Source organism: Triturus cristatus, chromosome 3_2 (genome assembly GCF_964204655.1).
Source record: "Triturus cristatus chromosome 3_2, aTriCri1.1, whole genome shotgun sequence".
NCBI classification, from domain to species: Eukaryota; Metazoa; Chordata; class Amphibia; order Caudata; family Salamandridae; genus Triturus; species Triturus cristatus.
This window is the reverse complement of record NC_140584.1, coordinates 83,202,621-83,225,982: the sequence shown is the minus strand read 5'-3', so window position 1 is coordinate 83,225,982 and position 23,362 is coordinate 83,202,621. Positions and strand designations below refer to the sequence as shown.

At 47.0% G+C, this 23,362-nt stretch overlaps 1 protein-coding gene across 2 annotated transcripts in view; it reads left to right on the top strand.

Annotated features, from left to right (window-relative positions):
- Positions 1 to 23,362, top strand: part of CLASP1 (cytoplasmic linker associated protein 1) — a 1,312,099-nt gene that overhangs the window by 533,631 nt on the left and 755,106 nt on the right. For both annotated transcript variants that reach the window (XM_085647275.1, XM_085647274.1), the window contains exons 13-14: positions 20,908 to 21,043; positions 22,209 to 22,279. In XM_085647275.1, coding sequence (XP_085503401.1) covers positions 20,908 to 21,043; positions 22,209 to 22,279 — 207 coding nt within the window. The remainder of the gene's footprint in view (positions 1 to 20,907; positions 21,044 to 22,208; positions 22,280 to 23,362) is intronic.

The following is a 23,362-nucleotide window of genomic DNA, read 5'->3' as shown; positions in this document are numbered from 1 at the left end:
AAAAGTAAGGGGATTGTGTAGAACAAGAATCATATAAGTGGGGAATCTAGGGAGTTGCAGGTCTAGGTGTAGATTTATATCATAGAGTATTTGGGTCCACCAATACTCCGATATTTTGGGACAGTCCCATTCTAGATGCAGAAGTGTGCCATGAGAACTACATCCCCTCCAACAGTCTGGGCTTTGCTCCGGGTCACCTTTATGCAAGCACATTGGTGTAAGGTACCGGTAGGTAAGTACTTTGGTGGCTGTTTCAATGCTAACTGTGTTGCATGCTGTATGTTGTGCTCCATAGTAAATTGCTTACTATTCCTTCAGTTGCCTGCCTATCTCCATCTCCCAGCATTTCTTGCCTGCATTTGGTAGGGGCCTAGAGGGCTGACGCAAAATGGAATATTATTCAGAGATAAGCCGCTTAACATATGTTTTGGTTACCAGCCATTTCTCATAAGGCGCTATGAGAAGTTGGCCTGGCATATGCTGTCCACTAGTTATAGGGGACACCTTGCACCAGTCCAATTCGACTCTTATGGTGATAGGTTAAAGACAACCTTTAAAGAAAGCTATCCTAGTGGTAGCTGTGGAGAGCAGCCTTCAGGCTAAGTCTTGAAGGAGTGTTAAGCTTATTGTTTTACCATAGATAACCTCTTGAATAACCAAATGAAAGAGTAGTCCACACAGATATATATATAAAATATATGTATTTATTCTAAGAATAATCCCACCAGTCTCTTTATGAGGCTGGAGGTAAAGATACAATTCAAACAAGCATTGATAGTTACAATAAATAGCACTGGAATCATAGAGCCCCAGGGGGGGACCAAACCATATTTCAAAAAAGTGGTATAAGAACCACGACAATTCTACAGACAATGTCTAGGGCATTTAGGGTCGCTGGCCCCTTGTGAAACCACCCAAGGTAGTGAGGAAGGGGACCCACGGGTGACTCGTGCAGTGGCTGAAGCTACTGTCGGGATCTCTATTAAAGCCTATGGAGAATGTCGCGGTTGAATTTTACAAGATTAAAAACACTTCTAGCAGGGGTTCAAGTTCAATACTTTAGAGTTAAGCTTCTGAAGGGCCCACACCCACGAGAGTACCGAAGTACCACTGTTACCTGCCCCAGGGAAGCCGGGTGCATAGGTCGTTTTCGATGTCGGGTCGCGGGCTGATTTTCAATGGCAAAACGTGAAGAACTGCTGCTAGCAAAAAGCGTTGTCGATGTCGTGAAGATTGGAAATGTAGATCTTGAAGAGAAGGACCTGAAAGCAGAGGGGACAGAGTCTGGGTCACGGCACAGTGACCAGGGGGCTCAGGAGAAGGAGCCCTTCAATGTCGGGTGCTTTCAGGTGGAAGAGGTGTAGCTTGGATCGTCAGCAACGGGGTCCAGGAGGCGTCAAGGAAGGCCAGCTTCTGGAGGGCGACTGTTCCACGAAGGATGAGGGTCGCTGCGGTGTTAGTGTCCGGATTGGGTCCACTAAGCCTTGGCAACCGCAACCCACGCAAGAACACAAAACTGCTACTGGTGCAGACCCACAAGGTCTGAGCGAGGTCTCCAGCGAGGAGACTGGAGAGCAGGCCTGGAGCAACCAGGGGAACTCTTGGAAGTGAAGATTGACCTCTGCTAGGGCCCACCAGTCGAGAGACAAGGGACCGTGGGAGGCAGCAATTTGGCGTGTGTAAAGATGCGCCCACGGGTCGCCGGAGCGGTCTAGGGTGTCGATCTTTGGCACAGATGATGCTGAGAGGTTGGCTCAATAATGGGCCAAAGCACAACTTCCCCACTCGTCAGGGTTGGGTGCTGTGCAAGAGGTGGCCGGTGTCCTGGGGTATTGGGGATCTCGGCACCCACGGGGTCCATGGTGCTGAGCTTTGCTGTGCACACTCACTGGCCTCTGGGATGCTTGGAAACCCACCTCAAGGTAGGAAAGAGTTGTCGATGTCCGTAGGAGCAGCAAGGTTCCAACTGGGTCACTTGCAGTGTTTCAGGTGCCTGCCAAGCAGGGGGGTAACTCCTTTACCCCAAGGGAGATCTCTTCCTTTAGCTGTGCGGTAGCAAATCGAAGTTCAAGTCTGTGAAGTTCAAGAATAATCTGAGGCTCTAGGGACCCAGTCTTCACCTTTATCCAAAGATTAGGGGAGTGTCCAGATCAGAGCCCACCAATGAGAGTTCAGGCGGGAAAGGGTGGCTACACCCTCTCCCCTTTGTGTGGTTTCCCGCCTGGGCAGGGGACAGGATGCCCCTGAACCGGTTTGAGGCGGTGTATGCAGAAGTAGGCACTGGAGAAGCCTACGTGAAAGTTTGAAAGACATCCTATGGTGCACCCACCCAGTTCCAATCCACATAGTCTGTCTGGGGAGGTGGGAGCACCTCCCTGCAATAAGATCCCTATTGTCCAGCTGCCGTGGCTGGAGTTCTGCCCAGCAACAGGCAGCCAGAGTCGTGTGGGTGGCGGGTAGCATCCAGTTTGTACTACGTGTGCACTTTTAAATTGGTGTCTAAATTCTGCCGCTTTTCCCATATCGCCCCTCTAGCAGGGGGGGAAATCATGCCCTCACTCCCATGGCTGGATTAGGGGTATGATTCCTACATGTTTGACACCAAACACGATATGGTTCTGTGTAGCCATTCTCAAGTTATCACGCTATCGCGATTACTTATAATGCAGTTAAGAGTATATGGTATGGCTGCACTACAAACAACCCAGCAATAGTTTTACGAAGGTTGCAGAGGGGCCCTACTCAGGTAGGGGTTCCCCCTCACACATATCTCAGCACCCTGCCTTGTAGGATTAGCAAGGCCTGCCTTAGGGGTGACCTATGAGGATATATGTGTTGTATTAAGTGGTATACAGGATACCTATATCCCTGTAAGGGGTGCAAGCACCACCTTACCCAGACTACAGTAGTGGTCTGGTGGTGTCATTTTGTATGGCTGTCCCAGGGGTGGCACAATAAGTGCTGCAGCCCCTGGTAGGCCTCTGAGGGACCCATGCCCTGGGTACCTAGGGTACCATCTACAAGGGGCTGACAGGTTGTCCTCAGTATCCAATTGGACGGTACCTAAGGTACTCACATCAGTTTAGAGAAGAAGCAGATAGGCTGAGGTCCTGGATAGCAGGGCCACAGCCTGGCTAGTGTCATAAAACAGTCAAAACATCAGCAAAAAGTTGGGGGCAACTATGCAGTCGATGCCACTCTCCTACATACCCCCCCCCCCCCCTCCCAAACGCAGGGACATTAAACTAACCTTGACCAGTTGAGTCTTCATGTTCTAAGTGGAAATATCTGGAGAGGCCATCTGCATTGGCATGGTTGCTCCCAGGTCTATGTTCCACTGTATAGCCGATCCCCTGTAGGGAAATGGACCACCTGAGTAGTTTGGGGTTTTCACCCTTCATCTGTTTTAGCCATAGGAGGGGCTTCTGGTCGGTTTGAACAATGAAGTGAGTGCCAAACAAGTATGGCCTCAGCTTCTTCAAGGCCCAGACCACAGCAAAGGCCTCCCTCTCTATAGCTGACCAACGTTTCTCTCTGGGGGTCAACCTTCTGCTAATAAAAGCTACTGGTTGACCCTGGCCCTCTTCATTCAGTTGTGATAATACAGCACCTACCCCCACCTCAGAAGCATCAGTTTGAACTATGAATTCTTTGGAGTAGTTGGGGCTTCGGAGCACTGGAGCAGAGCACATTGCCTGTTTTAGGTCATCAAAAGCTTTCTGACAGCTGACAGTCCACTGAACTTTCTTGGGCATCCTCTTAGAGGTTAAGTCATTTAAGAGGGTCACAATGGATCCATATCCCTTGACAAATCTTCTGTAATAACCAGTCAGGCCTAAGAAAGCTCAGACCTGAGTCTGGGTGGTTGGAGCACCCAGTCCATGATGGTCTGGATTTTGCTCTGTAGTGGTTGAACCTGGCCTCCACCTACAAGGTGGCCCAGGTACACAACCTGACTCTGCCCTATCTGGCACTTAGTAGCCTTGATAGTGAGTCCTGATTTTTGCAGGGCTTCCAAAACTTTCCTCAGGTGGATCAGGTGATCTTCCCAGGTGGAGCTGAAGACGGCAATATCATCTAGATATGCTGCACTAAAGTCCTCCAGGCCTGAGAGGACTTGGTTCACCAACCTTTGAAAAGTGGCAGGTGCATATTTCAAACCAAAGGGCATCACAATAAATTGATAATGCCCACCAGGGGTAGAAAATGCCGTTTTGGCTTTTGCAGATTCAGCTAACCTTATCTGCCAGTAGCCAGCTGTCAGATCAAATATCCTCAGATATTTGGCTGAGGCCAATTTATCTATGAGCTCATCTGCTCTGGGAATGGGATGTGCATTGAGTCCTCTGTAGTCTACACAGAACCTCATCTCTCTCTTACCGTCTTGGGTGTGAGGTTTTGGTACCAGGACTACTGGGCTAGCCGAAGGGCTGTCTGAGGGCTCAATGACTCCCAATTCCAACATCTTTTGAACTTCTGTCCTTATGCAGTCCCTGACATGGTCAGGTTGCCTGTAGATCTTATTCTTCACAGGCAGACTGTCCCCAGTGTCCACTTCATGAGTGCACCAGGTGGTCTGACTTGGAGTCAGTGAAAACATATGCCTGAATAACTGGAGAACTTGTCTGCAGTCAGACTGTTGCTGGGCAGTGAGGCTGCCTGCCAAGGCTACACCATCTACTGACCCATCATCAGGTTTGTGAGAGAGCAGGACTGGGAGAGGGTCACTCTCCTCCTCCTGTGCCTCATCCATTGCCATGAGCAAGCCCATGTCAGCCCTGTCCACATATGGCTTCAGTCTGTTTACATGAAGTACCCTGTGGGGACTTCTGGGAGTGCCAAGGTCCACCAAGTAGGTGACCTCTCCCTTCTTTTCCAAAATGGTACGGGGCCCACTCCATTTGTCTTGGAGGGCTGCTGGGGCCACTGGCTCCAACACCCATACCTTCTGTCCTGGCTGGTACACCACCAGTACAGCCTTTTGGTCATGCCAGGCTTTTTGCAATTCCTGACTTGCCTCAAGGTTTATTGTCGCCTTCTTCATGTACTCAGCCATCCGGGAGCGGAGACCAAGTATATAGTCCACAATATCCTGTTTAGGGGGTTTGAGAGGTAATTCCCATCCCTCCTTCACTAGACAGAGTGGCCCTCTAACAGGGTGACCAAAGAAAAGTTCAAAAGGGCTGTAACCAACCCCCTTCTGTGGCACCTCCCTGTATGCAAAGAGAAGGCAGGGCAGAAGAACATCCCATTTTCGCCTAAGCTTTTCTGGGAGACCTTTGATCATACCCTTGAGGGTCTTGTTGAATCTCTCAACAAGCCCATTGCATTGAGGATGATAAGGGGTGATGAACCTGTAGTTGACACCACACTCCTTCCACATTGCTTTGAGGTAACTACTCATAAAGTTTGTTCCTCGGTCAGATAAGACCTCCTTAGGGAAACCCACCCTGGAAAAGATTCCCAGGAGGGCCCTTGCCACCACAGGTGCTATGATGGTCCTAAGGGGAATAGCTTCTGGGTATCTGGTGGCATGATCCACTACCACCAGAATAAACCTTTGCCCAGATGCTGTTGGTGGGTCAAGGGGACCAACTATGTCAATCCCTACCAGTTCAAAGGGAACCCCCACCACAGGTAGTGGTATCATGGGGGCCTTTGTGGATTTACCTGCCTTGCCACTGGCCTGGCAGGTAGTGTAAGAGCTACAGAAACTCTTACAGTCCTCACTCATTTGAGGCCAATGAAAGTGAGGGACAATTCTGTCCCATGTCTTATTTTGGCCTAGGTGTCCTGCTAAGGGAATATCATGGACCAGTGTGAGTAGGAAACCCCTGAACTTCTGAGGTATGACCAACCTCCTGGCTGCACCAGGCTTGGGGTCTCGACCCTCAGAGTACAGGAGTCCATCATCCCAATATATCTTATGGGTTCCACTAGCATTCCCAGCAGCGTCAGCAGCAGCCTGCTGTCTGAGGGGTCCAAGAGTGGGGCAGCTCTGCTGCTCCAGGCTCAAGTCTGCCCTAGAAGGTCCCCCTGTCCCCAAGAACTCAACCTGATCAGGCTCAAGCTCATCTGGGACAGTTCATTCTTCAGGTGTCAGATCCTCTTCTGCTATAAGAGTCTCTTCAGACTGATCCTGGGGGGAAGGCACTGCCTTACCCCTGCCACTCCTCCTCTTGGAAGGTCCTTGGTCCATTTTTCCAGGATCCAAGGCCTGTTCAGTTTCTGTCAGCTTAGCTTTTGACCTTGTCAGGGCAAACACTTCTGCAGGGATACCCAGCATCGCTGCATGGGTAGTTAGCTCCACCTCAGCCCATGCTGATGTCTCCAAATCATTCCCTAGCAAACATTCTACTGGTAGGTCTGCACTCACCACAACCTTCTTTAGGCCAGTTACCCCTCCCCAAGAGAAGTTAATTGCCAGAGCATGGTTAGTACTGACATTGCTTGCATTGGTCACCTGGTAAGTTTCTCCAAGTATGATCTGGCTAGGGTCCTCAAGGTCCTTAGTCACCATGGTGACACTAGCCCCTGTGTCCCTGTAAGCTAGAGACCCCCTTCCATTTATTCTAGGCTGTTGCTTGTATTTGCCCAGACCACTGGGACTCACAAATAGGGACAGGTCCCCATCACAAACTAATACAGCCTGAGTAGGCATTCTGACTTGGCCAGATTCCTCTCTAGATCCCAGGGTCAACCCTACTATCCCCTTGTTCTGTGTACCACCACCTATAGCTGGACTAGGGGGAACAGATGCCTTGGGGGCAGGTGTAGTGGTACTTGTGGAGTCTTTGGCCTTATTGCAGTCTGAAGTCCAATGGGTTTTCTGTTTACAGATTTTACACCATGGCTTCCTTGGCTGTTTAGCTTTGTTGGATTGGGAATTATCAGATGCTGATTTTTGGGGGCTGTTGAAGACTGCTGGTCTTTTCCCTTTTCCCCACCCTTCTCTGAGTTGTTGGCATCTTCCTTTTTAGTTGCACCCCCAAGGGCTGGACCTTTTGCTCGATCCTGGTTCTGACCCATTTGTCTGCCTTCTTTCCCAATTCTTGGGGAGAGGTCAGATCTGAGTCCACCAGGTGCTGATGCAAGAGCTGATTCTGACAATTATTAAGGATCTGCTCCCTCATGATGAGATTGTACAATCCTTGGTAATCATTTACTTTACTGCCAGTTAGGCAACCTTCCAGAGCCTTAGTAGCACAATCTACAAAGTCTACCCAATCTTGATTCTGTGCTTTTTGGGTATCTCTGAACTTTAACCTGTATTGATCAGTGGTTAGGCCAAACCCATCTATTAAAGCATCTCTCAAGATATAATATTCATCTGCATCCTCTTCTCTGACAGAGAGGAGCTTGTCTCTTCCTTTGTCTGCAAAGGAGAGCCATAAGATTGCTGCCCACTGCTCTGCTGGGACCCTCTGAACTTTACAGGCCCTCTCAAATGCAGTGATCCATTTATGGATGTCATCCCCTGACTGATAGGGGGGCACAATCTTATGCAGGTTCCTATTGTCAGGAGCTTTCTCTCTAACTCTAGGGGTATTATTACTGCCACCAGGGGTCTCTAGACCCCATTTTCTTGAAGCTTTCTGAAGCTCCAGGGACTCCCTGTCTAATGCGAACTGTTCTCTCCTGAGCTGAAGCTTGGCTTGCTCAAACTGGATCAGTCTGCATTTCCTCTCTTTGGAGGATTCTCTTCTCTGAGAAGAGGCTGAGGTCCTTTTGGATCTCTCAGAATGGTGAGACCCATCTGAGGGAGATCTGTTCCTTCTGTTTGGATCCACCCCTCTCCCATTAGGGATGGAGGGAGTGCCTCTTGGGCCATAACCTCCATGTTGTGAGCGGTCTGATTCATCCTGGTCAAGTTCACCTTCCTCTTCCTGGTCCTCATCAGAGTCCACCACCAGGGTGTCCTCTTCTGCGGGATGCCCACCCAACCTGTCTACCCCCTCAGACGCTAGAGTCTGCTTGAAGTCTGCAATGAGCAGGATTTCCCTGAGACGTTGAGTGTTGGCACCTTTGTTTGTCTTCAGTTGCCTAGTAGTGCACATCTTCCTAAGCTCAGCAAAAGAGAGGTTGTCATACTTGTTGACTGGGACCCTTGACGGTCCTTCCAGGGCCTTATGGGCTCCTGATCCTGAAGACATTTCTAGTGTAGTGGTACTGGTGTATCTACCTACACTAGGTGTGGCCTACTGAACCTTTTCTTGAGTTGTAGTCAAGGTGTGCTATGCCTTCTACACACAACTCCTAAGTTCAGTAGAACTTATTGTATTCTAAGCTTAAATTTATATGTACCTTTAGTACCAAGTGGCTTTCACTTTAGAAATTCAATTTGTTATCTAGTAAAACAATGGCAAGCTTGATTCCAACCGCTGCACACCAATGTGAGAAGTTGGCCTGGCATATGCTATCCACTAGTTATAGGGGACACCTTGCACCAGTCCAATTCGACTCTTATGGTGATAGGTTAAAGACAACCTTTAAAGAAAGCTATCCTAGTGGTAGCTGTGGAGAGCAGCCTTCAGGCTAAGTCTTGAAGGAGTGTTAAGATTATTGTTTTACCATAGATAACCTCTTGAATAACCAAATGAAAGAGTAGTCCACACAGGTATATATATAAAATATATGTATTTATTCTAAGAATAATCCCACCAGTCTCTTTATGAGGCTGGAGGTAAAGATACAATTCAAACAAGCATTGATAGTTACAATAAATAGCACTGGAATCATAGGGCCCCAGGGGGGGACCAAACCATACATCATAAAAGTGGTATAAGAACCACGACAATTCTACAGACAATGCCTAGGGCATTTAGGGTCGCTGGCCCCTTGTGAAACCACCCAAGGTAGTGAGGAAGGGGACCCACGGGAGACGCGTGCAGTGGCTGAAGCTACTGTCGGGATCTCTATTAAAGCCTATGGAGAATGTCGCGGTTGAATTTTACAAGATTAAAAACACTTCTAGCAGGAGTTCAAGTTTAATACTTTAGAGTTAAGCTTTTGAAGGGCCCACACCCACAAGAGTACCGAAGTACCACTGTTACCTGCCTCAGGGAAGCCGGGTGCATAGGTCGTTTTCGATGTCGGGTCGCGGGCTGATTTTCAATGGCAAAACGTGAAGAACTGCTGCTAGCAAGAAGCGTCGTCGATGTCGTGAAGATTGGAAATGTAGATCTTGAAGAGAAGGACCTGAAAGCAGAGGGGACATAGTCTGGGTCACGGCACAGTGACCAGGGGGCTCAGGAGAAGGAGCCCTTCAATGTCGGGTGCTTCCAGGTGGAAGAGGTGTAGCTTGGATCGTCAGCCACGGGGGCACTCACGGGGTCCACGGTGCTGAGCTTTGCTGTGCACACTCACTGGCCTCTGGGATGCTTGGAAACCCACCTCAAGGTAGGAAAGAGTCGTCGATGTCCGTAGGAGCAGCGAGGTTCCAACCGGGTCACTTGCAGTGTTTCAGGTGCCTGCCAAGCAGGGGGGTAACTCCTTTACCCCAAGGGAGATCTCTTCCTTTAGCTGTGCGGCAGCAAGTCGAAGTTCAAGTCTGTGAAGTTCAAGAATAATCTGAGGCTCTGGGGACCCTGTATTCACCTTTATCCAAAGATTAGGGGAGTGTCCAGATCAGAGCCCACCAATGAGAGTTCAGGCGGGAAAGGGTGGCTACACCCTCTCCCCTTTGTGTGGTTTCCCGCCTGGGCAGGGGACAGGATGCCCCTGAACCGGTTTGAGGCGGTGTATGCAGAAGTAGGCACTGGAGAAGCCTACGTGCAAGTCTGAAAGACATCCTATGGTGCACCCACCCAGTTCCAATCCACATAGTCTGTCTGGGGAGGTGGGAGCACCTCCCTGCAACAAGATCCCTATTGTCCAGCTACCGTGGCTGGAGTTCTGCCCAGCAACAGGCAGCCAGAGTCGTGTGGGTGGCGGGTAGCATCCAGTTTGTACTACGTGTGCACTTTTAAATTGGTGTCTAAATTCTGCCGCTTTTCCCATATCGCCCCTCTAGCAGGGGGGAATCATGCCCCCACTCCCATGGCTGGATTGGGGGTATGATTCCTACATGTTTGACACCAAACACGATATGGTTCTGTGTAGCCATTCTCAAGTTATCACGCTATCGCGATTACTTATAATGCAGTTAAGAGTATATGGTATGGCTGCACTACAAACAACCCAGCAATAGTTTTACGAAGGTTGCAGAGGGGCCCTACTCAGGTAGGGGTTCCCCCTCACACATATCTCAGCACCCTGCCTTGTAGGATTAGCAAGGCCTGACTTAGGGGTGACCTATGAGGATATATGTGTGGGATACAGGATACCTATATCCCTGTAAGGGGTGCAAGCACCACCTTACCCAGACTACAGTAGTGGTCTGGTGGTGTCATTTTGTATGTCTGTCCCAGGGGTGGCACAATAAGTGCTGCAGCCCCTGGTAGGCCTCTGAGGGACCCATGCCCTGGGTACCTAGGGTACCATCTACAAGGGGCTGATAGGGTGTCCTCAGTATCCAATTGGAAGGCACCTAAGGTACTCACATCAGTTTAGAGAAGAAGCAGATAGGCTGGGGTCCTGGACAGCAGGGCCACAGCCTGGCTAGTGTCATAAAACAGTCAAAACATCAGCAAAAAGTTGGGGGCAACTATGCAGTCAATGCCACTCTCCTACCAGCGCAAGGTGTCTCAGCCTTCCAGAGCAGTTTGCTGGATGCAGGAGCCAATGGCGTAGTTGCATATAGTGGATTCTTTCTGTCTCTGGAAATTTGTAGTCCAAACGTATCTGGGCGAGTATGATTATACCTTCCTTATCAAAACGTGTTACTCGCTGAGCGGCATCACATCTGTCGCCACACAGTAAATGTTCCGGGGCTCATGCCTGGGGAGAAGTCCAGGTTATCGAACAGTGGCATCAAAGGGGAGGGGAATGATGTGAGGCCTCGTCTAGTTTCAACCCAGTCCCAGACCTCCATAGTTACCCTAGTGATGGGGGACAAGTAGAGTGTGTTCTCTTCAAGAAGAGGATCTTCCATAAGTTTGATTCTGCTATTGCTCTGTCCTGAAACAGCCAGCTTGTGCCGACTCATCTCTATTCCACTTTACAAGATAGCGCAGTTGTGCCACTTGATAGTATTGCTGAAGGTTTGCTAGGCCGAGGCCACCTGCAACTGGGGGTAGATAGCACAGGTCTTTTCTCAATCATAGTCTAGTGCCCAACCAGACAAACAGGTTCATTTCATTCTGCAGTGCTTTTATCATCCCTATAGGGGGTGTCACAGAGAGGGTCTGGAAAAGGTACAGGACCTTAGGCAGAGCAGTAATTTTGAGTGCGGCCACTCGTCCGAGCCATGATAGCCGGAGGTGTTTCCAGCGGGTTAAGTAATTCCTAAGCTGCTGGAGAAGAGAACTGTAATTTTAGGGTAGAAGTTATCTGAATTGAAGAAGCCAGTTGGATTCTGAGGGACAGAATGGCTGTATTCACCCATCATGCTTTAAGTTTCGTCACCAGTGTCTAGGACATTGATAAGTTGAGGGCCTGAAATGTATTAACATTAACCTGAAATCCTGAGGCTTGGCCGAAGACTGTCAATTCAGTTAAATAGACTGAGAGAGCTATGCCGGGGTTATCTAGGACGTCATCGGCGTACAAGCTGATGGAATGCTGTTCCCCACCAAAGGTAACCTCTGTGATATCGGAGTTGTCTCGAACCCGCTTGGCCACCAGTTTCATATAGAGCTCAAACAAGAAGGGTGACAGTGGGCACCTTTGAAGCGTGCCTCTTCCAATGGAGAAGGGTGCTGAGGTTTGGCCATTCACTCTCGACTGTTGCACTAGAGTGGCTGTAGCAGCTTATTACCCATGCTCATAATTTCTCTCCGCATCCCAAGTGAGATAAGGTCACTTTGAGATACGGCCAGTTTACCCGATCGAAGGCCTTCTCTGCATCAATCGTCAACAACATATTCTTCCTGTTCGACTACTTAGCGTTTAGTGTAAGATGCGTCTAGTATTATCGCTGCATTGTCTTTTGGGGTATAAACTCACCTTGATCTGGATCGATAATCTACGACCTGTGAGGGCCCAGTCTGGTGGCAAGTATTCTAGTAAAGAATGTAATATCTACGTTCAAAAGAGATATTTGGCAATATGAGCTAATTTCTGTATATCCTTTCCAGGCTTAGGGATGACCACTATAGATGCAATCAGCATTGATGAAGGGATGAAGCTCGGTCAGACAAATTAATTAAATAGTCTGGTTAGAATCAGAGCCAGGACATGGCAAATGGTTTTGTAGAAGATGGCTGGGAACCCATGTAGTCCAGGGGATTTCATAGCTTTTTGGCGAGAGATAGCTGAGATGATGTCTTCTGGACGGATGGGGCAATCCAGAAAGGTTGCTTGTTCTGGGGAGAGTCATGTAGTGTTTGCCTCCTGGAGGTATGTAGCATGATGTACCAGGTCAAGGGTTTGTCTGGTATAGCGTTCTGTATAAAAGTCTCTAAATGCAGAAGCTATAGATTTGTCATTGCAGTTTGTCGCCAACTCTGAGCGGGCGGCCGTTAACTGGCGCCAAAACCTCGGGCCCGGTGCACTGATAGATACTTTCCAACTCCTTTACCTGGCAGGAGAGAGGCTCTCTCTTCTCGTTGCAAATCTTGTTGTCTGCAGCTGCAATAGCTATCAGCTCACCCCTTATGACTGTTTTCAAAGCCTCCCACTGTGTAGAAATAGATATATCCGGAGTGTTGTTCAGTTCTAGGTAAGTGCTTCTGGTTAAACTGTTTCACCGCCTCAGGGCAATATAAGAGGGTCTCTTGTAATCAGAAAGTTTGTGCGGGATGCTCCATATGAGGAAGTGCCATAGTGAGGGATACCGCCACATGGTCTAAAAGGGCGGAGGGCTTGATTTGGGATGTGGTAGTCCATGTGTGTATATCTTTTAAATAATAAAGCCGTACGCAAGTTTTATGACCGTGTAAGAAAAATTAGTATTCTAGTGTGCGCGGATGAAGTTCCCTCCGTATATCACGCAGTCCCACATCCCGCAACCACTGATGACGCCCCCTGGAGAGAGACCCAGTTTGGCCGGGCCTATGTGCTGTTCTATCCATATTGTTGTTTAATACTAGGTGAAGATTGCCTCCCATAAGGACCTCTGTCAGGGCTTATATGATGCCTACTAGAAAAGATCAATCCGCAGTGTTCATATTGTATGCAAGGAACCTGCCTTTTAATTCTGCTGCTTAGGACCTTACCCTAGCTCTGAAGGAGTGAGCTACGAATATGGCCACTCCCGCTGACTTAGATGCTGATGAGAAGAATTAATAGGGGAATGCTCGGGATTTGAGCCGATGCCAGTCACTCAACAAGAGGTGCATCTCTTGAGCAAGCAGGTGTCTGTCTTGCAATGCTCTAGATATGATACTACAAGTAAGCGCTTGACCAGGTTGTTAAGGGTCTTCATATTTCACGTGAGGACCCCGATAAGGTATTCAGTCTTATAGGTGTGTTAGCGTGCAATGTCCCAACTGTGTGAAACCTGCAACCATCTCTGTTACTACCCAGTCCCTGTTGAAAGCATGTCTGATCCAAAATGTGCCAGTATCAAGAGTGAGTACTTTCCTCAAATAAAAGGAATATGAACAGTTAATAACACAAAGAACTTAAACATCAAGTCCATACTGAAAGTTTAACTTACAGTTCCTATAGAGCACAGTGAGAGTGGGTCAGTTTTGTGGCCTCTGGTCCCCCTCTCCACCGCCCGCTGCCCATCCCACCACTCCAGGGCTTGTTTTCATTGTTGTATGCCTAGCAGTATCACAGGATCTGTTTTGACCAGCTCCCCCCAGCACTGGCTGTTGTTCAAGTGCGATTTTCACTGGGTCAGGCTCCATGTTTCCTGATATTGTTTTGCGCCTTTGCCAGTGTGACCGTTGAATAAGCCTGAGAGCTCATTTGTGAGTTTTGGGTAGCAAAGATGTCGATGCCCAGAATCCAACAGGTTTCCTCCAAAAATATCAGCTGGTACACTAGGCAGAAGATAAGCCGGACCGGGTGGCCCAAGGAATAGGAGACCCCTATGCTCCGTAGGTGAGAGGTAGCAGGGTGAAAGTCACGTAGTTCCTGCAGTGTGATCGCCGCTAGATCCTAATAGAGTCTCGTGTATGCTCCGTGAAGTGCCCTGGATGTTTCTCGCAGGCTTTGCATAAAAGGAACTCTTTTAACTGAAGGTCATGAATGCACACAAGGATTTCGGCCGGAGGGGCAGATTCGGCTCTCGGTAGACCTATTGGGCACTCGGGCAATTTTAATCTTAAAGTCTGATAGGGCCTCCAGGATAAATATAAAGTTTAACATGGAAGGTAAAGGTCTGAGCCTTCTGCTTTCAGTGGCACTCCTTTAATGCGACTGTTATTCCGCCGCAATCTGTTGTCTTAATCTTCATCGTGGGCCTGCAGTTCGAACTGCTGTTCTCATAAGCAAATATTTTCTTGTAGGATCTCCACTTCCTCCTCGCTGCTATTTTTGTGGTCTTCAAGAGCTGCAACTCAATCCCTGATCGTGTTGAGGTCTTGTCAGATCTCCTTGATGTCATTTGAAAGGTCTTGTTTGAGTGCCTGTAGATCATCCTGCAGAGATGTGACCAGGGTTTCAAGGAAGGAGCGCATCACAAGTTCCTCCACGCTGTCTTCTTGGCGATGGCCTGAGTTGGACAACGATGAGTGATCCCCGGCCGGGGTGCCAGCTGGTTTGGTTAGCATTTCTTTTAGGTTGTGATCCTTTTTTGTCCGGGCTGTTGCCATCTCTCCTAGACTCAAGAGATTGTCTTCCAGTTCTGCATCTCCCCAGCCATCGGCTCCGAAGAACTCCGCAGTGCGTAGATATTGGTACAGGCGAATTCTAGTAGGGGCAGCTGGCCCATTAATCACCCCTAGCGATTGGAATCCAAGCAGGCAAGTGTCTCACTCAGGCGTCTGCTAGCGTCCTTGTCGGCTCGGCCAGTTGCATGAGCTTACAGTCAGTGTTGTCATCTCCGTTCCCTGGGTTTCGAGGCAACTGGCTAAAATGATTGGATACAGGCCCAGTATACCCCAGTAACAAACGGCTCAGTATCGTGAATCTGTGATGCAGCACTTGTGGGGGTTCGACCCGTGGAGGCCTCAGGGTCAGCGTTGCCCTGAAGTTAATACGGGGTATGGAGTAATGTAATAGCCATGGAGGGCACTATTGCCAATTTCTTCACCACCAAAATCAGGCTAATTCAGGATTCTTTCCCGTCGAGAGCGTTAGATGATTTATCTACGATGCCGACGGAGACAGTCTTCCTGTCTCCTCCTGGCCCAGCTTTGCTAGACTTTCCTCCCCTTACGGTTGCCGCATCCTTAGCCTTGATGAGGAACCTTAAATCAGGCTCACCATTAGATCCGTGTCCAGCAAAATTCTTAGCGGAAATGGCAGATGTCATTAATCCCATAGCTAATCCTATCCTCAATTTATCCCTGAGTCAGGGTTTTCTGCCCCAGGCCTGGAAGCAAGCCATGGTCATCCCCCTGATCAAGAAGCCCAATCTTGATCCAGAGGCGCCTTCTAATTATAGGCCAATCTCGCTCCTTCCAGCACTGACCAAGATCCTGGAGAAACACGTGCACAGCGTGCTTTCTAACTTCCTGGAGTCTAATGAGTTACTTCATGAATCCCAATCGGGCTTTCGTTCCAACTTAAGCACCGAGACGGCGCTCCTGGAAGTCTCGGAGATCGTGAAGGAGGTGCTGGACACAGGAGGCAGGGTGATGTTAGTCATGTTAGACCTGTCGGCGGCGTTTGACACCGTCCCCCACGAGGATCTCCTCACTAGACTTCATAACATCGGTCTAGGGGGGACGGTGCTCAACTGGTTTCGTTCCTTTCTGGCCAACCGCCGGCAGACGGTCTGGGTCCCACCCGGGTCCGCCGAGATGCCGCCATTGGGAGTCGGAGTGCCTCAGGGCTCTGTACTGAGCCCCACTCTATTTAACATCCTTATGACCCCTCTGGCGACACTGGCGGAGTCCTATGGGGCCCGGATCGTCTCTTATGCTGACGACACCCAGCTTCTATTCACCTGTCGTAAGAGCGAAGAGTTCGATGGAGAAAGGATCTGCGAGTGCCTTGGGGCTGTCTTTAGCTGGTTTTCACACAACAGCCTCAAATGCAACTCGGACAAATCCGGAATACTATTCTTCGGATGCCCATCAGAACCAGATTGGCAGGGATGGTGGCCTGCTGACATGTTCCCTCCCACTCAGTCCTCTAAGTGGGCTAAGAACCTGGGGGTTAAAATTGACAACGAGCTCTCGCTCAAATCCCAGGTTTCCACTCTTACGGGAACATGCTTTGGGATACTCAGAATGTTGCGCAAGTTCTTTCCCCTTCTCTCGGAGGAACATCGGAGGATCACTGTTCAGGCACTCATAGGGTCCAGATTGGACTATGCAAATGTCCTATATCTGGGTCTGCCTGAATACCTCCTCCAGCGTTTGCAGGTTACTCAGAACGCTGCTGCTCGTGCAATTTTTGGCCTGCACCGCCGCACCAGTGCCTCCAATCTCCTCGTATCCCTTCACTGGCTTCCGGTGCGGAAGAGGATACTTTTCAAGGCCATGACTCTCGCTCATAAGGCCTTGCATGGCAATGGTGCCAAATATCTTCAGAGGAGGCTGGATTTCTATCGACCTGTACGATCCCTCAGGTCAGAAGCTTTGGCTTTGGCTCGGGTGCCACGCATCAAAAGGGCTCGGCTAGGCGGCCGGTCCTTTAGCTTTCTTGCTCCGCAGCTTTGGAATTCCTTACCGGTGTCCTTGCGAAACACCGCTAACCTGCTTGCCTTCAGAAAAGACTTAAAAACCTGGCTGTTCACTGGATAATCTGCCCCCTCTTTAGGCCCCTGCTCTTTTTACTGTTATGTTTTCCAGCTCTTTCTTTGGTCTGGAGCACAAAAGCGCCGGGACACTCCTTTGGAGTAGCCGTTGCGCTATAAAAGTCCCATTTAACATAACATAACATAACATAAGCTGGCAAGAGAATCTCAGAGGGCCAGGGTATGGACCAGTGTAGTAGCTGCGGGGGGGCCTCTCTAGGCTGGCACGAGAACCCCAGAAGGATGTCATCCGCTTGTTCACTTGTCTGTCTCCCCCGATGCAAAAGTGTGGGCCTGCTGCAGGGCTACGTCACTTCTTATCTGTAGGCGGGCGTGACCAGTTTTCCACTTTAAGAAATCTCCTAAGGCCCGGATATCTAGCACTGAAGGACCATGCTCTAAGAAATCCCAGCACAGGGTTTGGCAAGTCTGCAGGGAAGCTGTGGATTAAAATAAGAACTTTGCAGTCCATGGGGCTTAGATGTGGGTCTTCACTTACATGGCCTGGAGGAGAGAAGCCCTGGCTTGTTGCCGCGTAGGCTCTAGGGTCGTCCGGAAAGCAGGCAGCAATGTTCACTGGGACCTTGCAGGTAATCGCTGCTTGTAAACCAGTCACTTGCCAGGGGGCTCTCAGTTCCAATCTCTCCCCTGATGTCAATCTGTCTAATGTTCACTGTCCTGGTTTGCCGAGGTTGGGCCAGTTGGCTGCACCTCAGGCGATGAAGGGCGACATGCAGGCCGCACAGCACAACTGCTGGCAGATTTGGAAGGCTCCACTGCCCTGCGTGCAGTTGGGCTCACCTCTTATTGCTGCAGGAGGGGAGTGCTCCGCCGTCCAGTGCTATTGTCGTATCTGATGCTTGCGGGCGTTGCTGAGATACCATGACCTCTTTCGGTTGCTAAAGTCAGGGCCTAGTTGTGGACTTTTTCTTTTGTTTTTAACTTTATTTATTCAATTTTCCACACACAGAACTGAGCGGTTCTACAACAGAGTTACCCACGGTAATACCTTTCAACTTATTTCCATTATTCATCTGAGTACGATACAAATTTCACAATTATTTATACAAGAATGGTATAGCAAAATACATGTCAGTATACTTAGTTAGGAAGTTGCCCAATCACCAATCTCTACGTGTCGCTGCTACTGACAGATCCACTGTCCCGCTCAGCTCCTGTCCCAGTTGGAGTCAACAAATCCCTGCATAACTCTCTCCAAATTACAATGTCTTCCTCTAGCTTCTCATCCTTACGACAAGCCTTCATAAGTTGTGGACTTTAAAGTAAGGTTGCAGCTGCCGGGTCACTCTTAGCCAGATGCCTTCGTCGGAATCGGGGAGTCGCTGTATCAGTTTCTCTGGCTCACCCTGGGGTGCACCACTACCGAAGGCACCCCAGCACCTCTGCGGGGCTGTCAGCTGGGCAATTACAGTGATGTACATGGCTTTGGCCGACGGCGGGATGGAGATACGGGAAAAGACGTCCCACCCATCCGCCATCTTGGCCACGCCCAATGAAACGCATAATAGAGTGGAAATTCCTCTGGAGGCAAGGGAGCCATCAAGTCTGATAAGCTGAGAGTCATCAGCATAGTTGTAAATTCGGCAATTCAAGAGATCCACAGTCCAGCCATGGCCTTAAAAAGATCTGAGTGGACAGATTGTGTACTGTCCCTCAGGAGGGATCTCATCCATCCAAGGGCGGACCCTCGGAGTCCAGCTGTCTCCATCGAGTCCACTAACATTTAATGGTTAACCGTGTTGAAGGCTCTTGACAGATCTAACACCACCAGAGTGGAGGTCAGGCCTTAATTTCAGGCCTTGCTATGTCGTCCACTACTGCCAGCATGACAGACTCAAGGCACTGCTTACAGCAAAACCCAGCTTGATGCATATTTAAAAGGTTGGAACAATGTTGGAGGAAGGGCGCACACGGCTTGTCACATGGGCTTCTAATGGTTTAGCCGGAAACAGCAGCAAAAAAATAGGATGCTATTTCTTCAAAAGAAGGGGGCTTCCTCTTGTTTTTATTGAAAAGGGATTACAACTGCTTCATCATAGGAATTCGGGATGCCTCCAAGTAATAAGAATTTAATGATCCAAAAAAAGGCCGGAGATTTCCAAAACGAAATGTTTCAGAAACGTTGGTGGACAGGGATCATTTGGAGTGCCAAATTTCACTCTGGACATAAGCTCCAATAGATGCACTTCTCCAGCTGGCCAGCGTCTGTACTTAACTGATGTGAGGGAGTTGGCTGGGGGCCCTTGGAAGAGGGGTACTTAAACCAGAAGGATTGAAGCATACTTGTCTGGGGCAGAGGTCAGAAGGCAATAAATATGTTGGTATTTTTATTCTTCTGCCCCCTTCTTTTGCACCTACTAGTGACCGTTGTGGGTCTGCTGAGTTAAGCAGATACAGGATACAGTTTTCGGAGATTTAATAAATAATTCTGGGCCATTATGGATAATTGGGTGTCTTACGAGATTGTAGCAACTACAATTCTGTAGCTTGTGATTTGACACATGTAGATTTTATTTTATCAAGTGTTCTACACATATAAACTCACTGACAAAAGAGGAACCGTAGACAATGAGGGAGGAACATTAGGATTCAAACACCCCCTGGCCATGAGCAGGTAATCTTACAACATACATTTGCACTGACAATCAGTACAGAATCTTATGGTATAAACATCCAGTAACAATAAACAGAAACTATGGTGCATAAACATCCATTGACCAAGAGCAGGGAGTGGTAGGATATAAATAACCACTAACCTTAAGCAAAGAATCATTGGAATTGACGTTCCACAGAAAATACCCTACAAATGTCCACTGACAGGATAATACCATGTATTCACAGTCGACGACAGAAGGCACTTTAACATATAAACATAAGTTGACTTGGTGAGAGGGCTGTTATAATAACATCCACTAACCTTAATCAATTAATCTTTTGTTATAAATGCCCACTGAGGTAGGAGTTACCATCTAAAGATGTATAAAACCTCTGAGTTGGCCTTTGTGGCTGAGTGTCTTACACATCAGGAATCCTAAGTAGATCAGCAAACTGCATTAAATCTACAGTGGTGGCTATACACAACTTATGTTATCATTTACCATATGTGCCCAGGAACTTCTCTTAGAGTGGTAAAAAATGTATCACAAGTTGCTCTGTGATAGCAGATTTGTCACACTGACACAGACGAGAGAGCTGTTGTCCTTGGACCCCTCTACCCTTGCGTTGCCAAACTCCATAAACAGTTATTTATCTCTGCTGTCTTGTTGAAATTTGTACTTTTAAATGGTCAATCCCTCCCAGTGGTCACTTCATAGTCAATAACAGTTAAAGGTACATAGTGTAGTATTGGGATAGAAGAGACATACCAATCAATGTTATACAGTCTACAGATACTAGAATTGGGGGAAGTGGTCAACACATTTAGAGGTGAAGAAAATGTTGAATCTTGATGAAGTGGCTTTTAAGAGCACCCTCATAGGAGACAAAGGGAGCAACGAGTGCCACCTATGGTGAAAGAGAATCCAGTGTCTTAGTACTTGCCAGGCAAAGGTCTGATTTACACTTTAAGGTTGTTTTCCTTTGGTGATATTTAAATGTCTATATTGGACTTGCCTTTTTGTGTTGTGCTACCACATGCTACTCTCAATTTGTCATGAAGATATACAAATCAGGAAAACATTAAATGACACAGAGTTCATACTTGTGAAGTAAAAAACGCCAAGCTTACGCAAATTTCTCAATAAACTGCAGAAAAATAATTGCGATACGCAAACATGGCTTGTATGTGTTATGCTAGATTGGGTAAAATGTATATGACAGAACGTTTAGCGCGTTAAATTTTCCTCCGTTTACAAAAAGCATGAAATCAAAAATGGTTGCGGTTTGTCATAAGAAAAGGGCGTTTTGACTAAGGTAAAAATTGTATAGCCCCCAATTGACCCAGCAAAGTTAATATTTTATTGTCTTTACAATTTGTTCTTTTTTTCTAGTCATCTTTCATCAGTCTTGGGGAACAAATTTGACCACGGTGCAGAAACCGTAATGCCAACTCTTTTAAATCTGGTTCCTAATAGTGCCAAAGTAATGGCTACATCTGGTGTTGTAGCTATTCGATTAATTATACGAGTAAGTATATTAAAAAACAAAAATACTTGTTTGCAGGCATCGCTTAATGTCTAGCAAATGTCTGTGCCTAACGTTACTGTTTAAAATGTGTAACTATTCAACGAATGTATTCTGCAAAGTGTTGACATGACATGTAGCATAAGATGTGATTTTTTTTATTTTTAAACTGTACACATTTGTGCACAATGAGTGTTTTTGGATTGTGGGTGCAGGCACTGGGATAGTGGGTCATACAAATAACAACTAAACTGGCAGTATTTGTGGAGAAATTAGCGAGAGAGAGAATTTCTTGTTTGGAATCAGACATTTATCTTCATTATTTTAGCTCCAGAAGTGAGCCTTAAGAAACTCCAAACAAAGCACAACTGATTACCTGTATTTTCATTCATGTAATTAGGTGAGACCTTTTGCAGTAATACATGTTTACAACTAATGCACTAGGATGGGACTGTACAGGTGAATGATGGCAAGTGCATTGTTCACAGTTCCACATTGAAAAGTTTTCCAAGGAAGACCAACCTTTATATAATTTTGGGGAGTAGCTATGTGAAATGTTTTTTCAATGTCCGTTTCTCCTGTTTTGGTATATATTGCCAAAAAGCTTAACCAATAATCAGAAGGAAACAAAAATAGGTTTCCATTGTCACCATTTGAAAGATTAAATTCAATTTTTATTGGTTGATGTTAATTTTACTTTATTGCCAAGTCCGGTAGAGGCTATGCGTGCAAGGTGCCAAAGTTACAACAGTGATTTCCGTTAACTAAAGCTCCCTTTTATTACGCTTGCATTCATATTTAAATTGACTACAGTCATTAATCCATGACAAAGTGAACTATCATTGTCTGTTTCCAGTGTTCGCACTGATGCTGAAGAAGTAGAGTAATTGACCCCCCTCTTTTCCAGGGAAAGAATGAGGAAGAATATTTTGCGTTTTAAGACAGCGTTTGTTGGCAACATGCTTGAGAAGAAATAGCTTAGCAATTTCTCCACAGTGGTCTTATACAGTTTGTTTATTGCACGTAGAAGTGTTCTGAGACTTTTGCTGAGCTGTATATAAAATATATGGTACCAGAAAAGCAAATGAGAAATGCAGCTAATGAAAAAGAAGAAAGGAGAGAACTCCTACACATTTCCTCTAACATGTATTGCCTTTCTTTTTTCCAGCATACACATTTTCCCAGACTAATACCAATCATTACTAGTAACTGTACATCAAAGTCGGTTGCAGTTAGAAGGTAAGTGAACTTGTTCAATTTTCCTATGTTCTCATGATGTCTTAATTCACTTTTAACAAGATAGTGATATATTAGAATGTGTTCTTTTAAACTGTATGCAATAGGTACGTATTGGATATAAGTGGAAATGTCATTGTGGATGATGTAATCTGTGTTCAGGGAAAGTCTGGATCAGGGAAAGTTGAACCGGTCCACCCCCATGTGATTCGAATGCAGACATTCCTGTGTTCTATGCATTTCTAAAAGCTTGGGAAAATGTTGCAGTGACTTAGGACATCCAGTAATCTGGAAAATAAGAAATTGTTGTACTTTTCATCATTTTTTTTCAACTGTGATAATAAGTGCTCTTTGGGAGAAAAAACTGGTGTACAATATAGAGCAGTAAAAAAACATGTAAATTGGGTCTTGCTGATTATATTTGACACAGATACTGGTCACTCAGTTTGAAGGCTGCGATTTGCTTTGTGGGTAGTTTTCTCCCTTGAAAACTCTTCACAACTCGGAAAGGTAAACGAGCCACTTTGGAGTTGGATATGATTCCACCATTTATTGAGCCATGATTTAAGGGCACAATGTGTTTTGACCCAAATGGATCTTGTTCACATATCCATTACGAGGTCAGTGCATCATTTGATGACATTGAAAACAATTAACTTGTAAAGTTGTCAGTGAAAACAAGCAAAGTTTACACAACAACATGAATTGTTAACATCTAACCCTTTTCATGATATTCTTTAGTACTGAAGTCCTATATTTAAATATTCTACTACAATCTATATTTCATTCAATGGGCGATAATACATGTCATAACATTGAAAGAAAAACTTTAATATTTAATATACATTGAACAGCTGTTTTCATTGAACATCGGAGTCGAAGGGGATTGAGGCATTCGGAAAGCTTTCTTCGGCTACCCTAGTCTTGAAGTCAGTCAAATAAGTCTGTTTATTGGGCCGATATTTGCACACTGTTTGGGATATAGCTAGCGAGATCTTGCTGGAAGTCGTGCAAAGACCGTAGTTCCTCGCTGGCTCAAACCATTCAGGATGGTCAAGTCACAGCTAAATACGTGATTGTTGCTAT